The following is a 6,005-nucleotide window of genomic DNA, read 5'->3' on the forward strand; positions in this document are numbered from 1 at the left end:
ATGGGGGAGGGCTGGGAGGTGGGAGGGGGGTGTAAGAGATCAACCGAAGGACTTGTATACATGCATATAAGCATAACCAATGGACATAAGACACTGGGGGGTAGGGGAGGCCAGGGGATTGTCAAGGGTAGGAAAAAAAGGAGACATATGTAATACTCTTGGTAATACTTTAAGTAATAATAATAATAATAAAAGATCACCCCTCAATGGGTGCATTGCAGGTCAATTACAAAGTCTGATAAACAAAAATCTTAATCCGACTATTAAAAAAATTCCAAACTGTAACCACCGCCCCCCCCCCCCGCAACTTAACAAATTTTCTTACCACCTGACCTCCCCAATATAAATGTAAGCACCTCAAGCGGAGAGAATTTTGTTCACTATGCTATATCCTAAGCACCTGGAACAGTACCCAGCAAATAGCTGGAACTAAATTCTTGTTGAATGAATTACTAAATGGCTGACAGAATAAAGAAATAGAGGACATAAGCCACACTGAAGGTCAGGTGGGGGACTCTGGGAGGGAAACTTGCATTTGTAGTTCTATCTCTTTAATATCCCAAAAGATTGAAAACAAATACAGAAAAATGCGCAATTTGAAGTATTAGGTGGTATGTATTAGATGCTTTGTGTATGTATTTTTCTGTATTTTAACAACTTTTCAAAATAAAAAATAATAAACAATCATTTCAAAGCATGTAACATAGTTGTCCAACAGGAAAACAAAGATTAACTTACTCCCAGTTAGTGAGTAGGGAGTTAGTTGCTGAGGGGGCCCTAAAATCCAATTCTGTAAGTCTTTCTCTTGCCCCCAAGAGGGACACTACGTGTACTGTGAGATTACCTATTCCTCACATTCACAGATTGGCAGGGTACGTACTTACCTATATAATGCTGCATAATATCGATTCGATATTGTCTGCTGAGAATTCATTACTTGGAAAAGCAACATTAAAGCTTGCACACTGGTATTAAAATTCACAACGTGTAACACTTTAAACAGCGTGTCAACCTGCTCCCTCACTTTGTCATCACCAGTTTGGGCATAAGGGTAGGCCCTGTTTACTCCTGTTAAAAGGGCACTAAGCATTTTTGATTCAATATCTTTTTTCTTGATACAAGACCGAAAAAAACAAAAATAAAGAGTTATTAATTTGTTAGCCAGTTCACTTTCTTCATGGGAGAGGACCATTTGATTTAAAAAGCAAATTGCATAATATTGTGCTTTGGAGCTGATATTTGAGCGAAAGAGCAGCCTTTCAACTTCACCACACACAACGCCTTTCATATTGGGGTGTTTACAAAGCAATGTCTCTAACAGATGGGAGGCTTTTGTGGCTATTCTGTTCTGAGGATCTCCCAGTTTGTTTACCACCTGCACAAGAAGAGCTTTTTCTTCCTCAGGTTTGTTACAAAGAAGCTCATGAGCCACCGAAAGGGCTCGAGTTTTGGTGGCTACTAAGGAATCATGACTTAAAGTTTCTAAGACCTGCACAAATTCAGCCACCAAGTGTTTCAGCTGGTGTTCAAAATACCATAAGATCAGCCTTCGGTCTCTTGAGTCCCTGTTGCCACTGGACAACTGTTCCAGTTTGTTGAAAGGATGCTGGCTGAAAATCCGCAGTTTCCGACTGTCAGGCAAGAGGTCTGTAATGAGTAATTCTTTGAAAGTATCCAAAGCCATGAGGCACTGCTGTTTGCTGCCCTTCTTTTTCACAAGGTTTACCAGAGTTTCTACAAACTGGAGTGCGTGAACAGCATCATCCTGAATAAGAAGAATCATAGCTGCCATCCTGTCTCCTAGGGTCCCTGATGACACAATTGCCTTCATCCAGGTAGAGGCGCCCTTTTGATTATTTGTTTTATTTTTGAATAAATTAATTTCATGCTCATACAACTTCTGAGCCAAAGTTTTGTACTTAGACACAACATCCCGAGGCTGGGGTTCCAAAGAATATTCATTGCTGTACTCCAGATCATACCATTTGCCTCCAGGCTTCAGTAACAATGCCGGTCTCTCAACAAATTCAAAGATGTCCTGTTGTTTATCTTTCTTTATTTTTGGTACAGGACTATTGTTCTCATCAGAATGTTGTTCTGTTCTCTTCTTATTTTTCACCTTACTGACTGATGTCCTTTCATTTTCTGCTGCATTTTGCTTTTTATTATCTAATTTAGATACGCTTGCTTTTTTGTTGGCATCTTCTTTGTTGGGCGGTTCATCTTCTGCAATTATGGAAGATTTTGCATACTTGGCCAAGTTCAGATTTTGAATAAATGCTTCCAATTCACCTTGCTGAAGGTCATCAATTGCTCCTTTTTTGCCTCCATCCACAACTTCCTCATTTTCATCCAAAGCAGCCAGCATAAGGTAATCTTGCTGCATAAAAACATAAAGTTAAAAATAAATTATAAATCCAACAGTTTAGTTAAAACTTCAAAAGTTAATGTGAACCTGTGTCTTTGAAATCAAAGTGTGATGGTATTGCCTGGGCTCTCAACCTACACCAAAGTAAATACTTGACAGATCAAAGACTTAAATGTAAAAAATAGAAACAAAAAATAATAGAAAAAAAACACAACATAATTAAAAAAATTTCCAGAGTAGGGAAAACCTTTTGAAATTTGACATTAGGGCCCATAAAGAAACGAATGGGTAAATTTATCATTCTCTCATACACAAAAGACAAATAATAAACTGGATAAAACACTGGCAACTCATATCACAGCAACTGGGCTTAATGATTAATATAAAAGTTGCTGCACATCAGTTATGGAAGTAACAAATAACCCAATAGAAATACATACAAAGGATATAAACAAACATTAAATGGGGGATGAGAAGAGTGGTTTTTTTAAAATATAAAAAGATGCTCAACCTCACTAATATTTAGAGAAATTCAAAATTAAAACCACAATAATGCTCATTTTTTAATCTGTCAGAGCAAAGATAAAAACATGACAGGTGCTGTTAGGGAAAGGGGCGGGTCACTTTCCTACATGGCTGATGAGAGTGTAAACGGGCACAACCTCTAAGAGGGGCAATTTGCCACCTTCAATCAAAATCCATAGAAGCACACATCCTTTGACCCAGCAGTTCTGTTTCCACAAATTTTGATGACACGTACACTTACAAATATGGAAATAGGTATTCATGGTTACATACTGAAGCATTAAAATAGCAAAATATTGACAATGTAAGTACCCACAAAAACTGGTAGAGAATTAAAACAGACACAATAATTTATTCAGGCATTAAAGCAATGACACAGAACTTTACATTCTGATATGGAAGGATCTCATAGATAGTAAGAAAAAACGGATACAAAGTATTACATATAGCTATAACACAGTGCCTTTTATGTAAAAAATAACGTACATGCATATCTATTTCCTTGGAAGGTACAAAAAAGAATTACAAAAAATATTGCTTCCTGGAAGGTAAATTGCATAACTGGAGCTACAAGTGGGAAAAAAGACTTCACCATGAATCCCTTCCTTAAAAAACAGAACTAACCTTTCTGTAGCACGTGCATCTATTACACACTTAAAAACCAAATACAACTCGAGCACAGAGCAAAGCACAGAGCAAACGTGAATCTGCTCCTGTGAGGTGCCTTTCTCCTCCTCTATTCCACCCCCTCACCCCAATTCTAGTCTCGAAACAACATTTAACAACAACAACAAAAAGCCAAGCTGTCCAATGGTTAAACTAACCCTTTTATAGCACGTGCATCTATTACACACTTAAAAACCAAATACAACTCGAGCACAGAGCAAAGCACAGAGCAAACGTGAATCTGCTCCTGTGAGGTGCCTTTCTCCTCCTCTATTCCACCCCCTCACCCCAATTCTAGTCTCGAAACAACATTTAACAACAACAACAAAAAGCCAAGCTGTCCAATGGTTTCGTCCAGCTCCGGGTAAAAGCCCACCTCTTCCCTCTCTGACCTCTTTTCTTACTCCTCTCCCCATTTCTTACTTCGCTCTGCCTCAGCCACACTGACATTTTCGTTATTCATGAAGCGTGGCTCAGTCCTTTCCTCCTTTCAGGTGTTTGCTCGTACATCGCAGCGATGGGTTCGCCGACGCCCTCTCTCACTGTGCATGTCCCCCTTCCCTGTCTCTTGTGCTCCGTAGCACTTTTCTCCACACTGTGTATTCAAAAGCTTGGGCACTGTCCCTTTCCCAGAGTCAGGGTATGAATTCCCAGAAGGCGCAGGGCTCCTGAGTGCGCAGTGAGCCTGTGCCCGGACTCGGCGAGGACCCGAAACTCCACCACCTCGGGAGCTCACAACACGGAGGCCGCGAGGTCAGGACCGGAAAGTCAACCTCCCGACCCGATGCAGCGCCGTTATATTTCGTCAGTAAAGTGAGAGGGTCGCCTACATTCTGAGGCGACAGCATAAAAACGCCCAATTCGAGTTTATTTTGTAAAGAGCAGCGGAAAAGAAGTGGTGCCGGAAGCGCCCAGAGCACTTTCCGAAGCTGGGAACCGGGTCCGGGACGCCCTCCCGCCCCGCGGCTCTGGGGCCACGCGCGGGACCACTCCCCGCGCCCAGATCCCCTCCTCCGGGGGTTCCAGGCCATTACCTTGGTGCCTCCAAGCCGTAACACCTCCTCCATGGAGAACCCATTCTCGGCTTCATTATCCTCCTCGTCGTCCTCGTCCGAATCTTCTATCCTCCCGTCAGGAACCCAGGGCCGCTGGGCATGGAACTCCAAAGGTTTCTTAGCGGCCGCCATGGTGAGCAAAGCACGCGCAACCCGTGAGCAGGTTCCTTCCGGTTGTCCCGGTGACGTACTTCCGGCAGGGCCGAATTCTCTCCCGGAAATGACCGTGATCCCTAGCCCGGGGCGGCTCGCGGCTGGTGGGCAGGTTCGGCATGCTACTCCTCGCCAACGCCGGTGCCAGGCCGTTGCGCGCTGCGGCGCGAGCGCGAGCCCCGGTCGGTTGCCTTTCCGTGTGGGGTGCTCTGCTCAGTTGCGGACGCCGGGGGCGCTCCGGGCGGGACGGGAGTCCAGCCTCCGACGGGGGGTCGCGGGCACAGTGTGTGCCTGCGCCTGGTGTGCGTGTAGCGGACAGGAGTCCTCTTTTCTCAGCTTCGGGCGAGGTTACGTGTTAACCAAGCCACTTTGAAAGCGCTCAGGCTGCCGTGCACGTGTAAATACTGAGATTTTTTTTAATGGGTCCTGCTTAATGATGTGTTTTTCGCAGTCAGTCCCTGCCTTTGGGGAGGAAAACACTTCAGCTCCGGGAAAGAGCCGGTAGAAAACAGCCCGGCGACTCCGATGCTGCAGCATCTTGTGTACAAAATCAAGTCGACGGGCCCCATCACTGTGGCCGAGTACATGAAGGAGGTCTTGACCAACCCAGTTAAGGTATGCGGGTCGGGGAGCCGGAGGACCGGGCCCGCGCTGGCAGATTTGCGAGGCATGAGCCGGGAGCGGTGCGCGCAGACCGGAGCCCGAGCGTCCTCAGCCCCGACCGCCGGGGTCCCTTCCCGGGGAAGAGCCGCCCCACGGGACCCGAGGACCATACAGGAATGCTAGTCGGTCAGGGCTGGATCGAGTCAGCGGCAGCGCCATTGCACAGGTGACAGACCTGGAGGTGCCCGGGAGACGGTGTAAGCGATTGGATGGATGAGATGAGGGATGGATGACTCCTCTGTCTGCGCTGATGGTAGATGGTGGAGTCATTTCTCTGGGGAAAGGGAATGGTAAGAGGGAAAGGTAAGAGTTCAGTCCTTCAGTCCGATGTGTGAAGTTTACAGGTGACTGGAATTAGAGCATATTCCGGATTTTTTTTCTTTTTTACTAAATACTAGAGGCCCGGTGCACAAAAATTTGTACATTGGGGTGCGGGGGGAGCTCCCTCAGCCCGGCCTGTGCCCTCTCACAGTCTGGGACCCCTTGGGAGATAAGGACCTGCTGGCTTAGGCCTGCTCGCAGGTGGCAGAGGGCAGGCCTAATCCCTAGGTGCAGCCCCTGGTCGGGCTCAGAGC

The 6,005-nt window shown here is 45.6% G+C and overlaps 2 protein-coding genes across 2 annotated transcripts in view; one reads left to right on the plus strand and one right to left on the minus strand.

Annotated features, from left to right (window-relative positions):
- The window catches only part of CEBPZ (CCAAT/enhancer binding protein zeta), a 24,214-nt gene extending 19,420 nt beyond the window's left edge, over positions 1-4,794 (minus strand). The window contains exons 1-2 of the mRNA XM_006755901.2: positions 4,594-4,794; positions 885-2,380 (exon numbers count right to left, since the gene is read on the minus strand). Coding sequence (XP_006755964.1) covers positions 885-2,380; positions 4,594-4,746 — 1,649 coding nt within the window. The 5' untranslated portion in view covers positions 4,747-4,794. The remainder of the gene's footprint in view (positions 1-884; positions 2,381-4,593) is intronic.
- A 22-nt stretch (positions 4,795-4,816) lies between these two features.
- The window catches only part of NDUFAF7 (NADH:ubiquinone oxidoreductase complex assembly factor 7), a 12,078-nt gene continuing 10,889 nt past the window's right edge, over positions 4,817-6,005 (plus strand). Inside the window, exons 1-2 of the mRNA XM_006755907.1 lie at positions 4,817-4,940; positions 5,218-5,382. Of these exons, the coding sequence (XP_006755970.1) occupies positions 4,887-4,940; positions 5,218-5,382 (219 nt within the window). The 5' untranslated portion in view covers positions 4,817-4,886. The remainder of the gene's footprint in view (positions 4,941-5,217; positions 5,383-6,005) is intronic.

This window comes from Myotis davidii, unplaced genomic scaffold (genome assembly GCF_000327345.1).
Source record: "Myotis davidii unplaced genomic scaffold, ASM32734v1 scaffold151, whole genome shotgun sequence".
NCBI classification, from domain to species: domain Eukaryota; kingdom Metazoa; phylum Chordata; class Mammalia; order Chiroptera; family Vespertilionidae; genus Myotis; species Myotis davidii.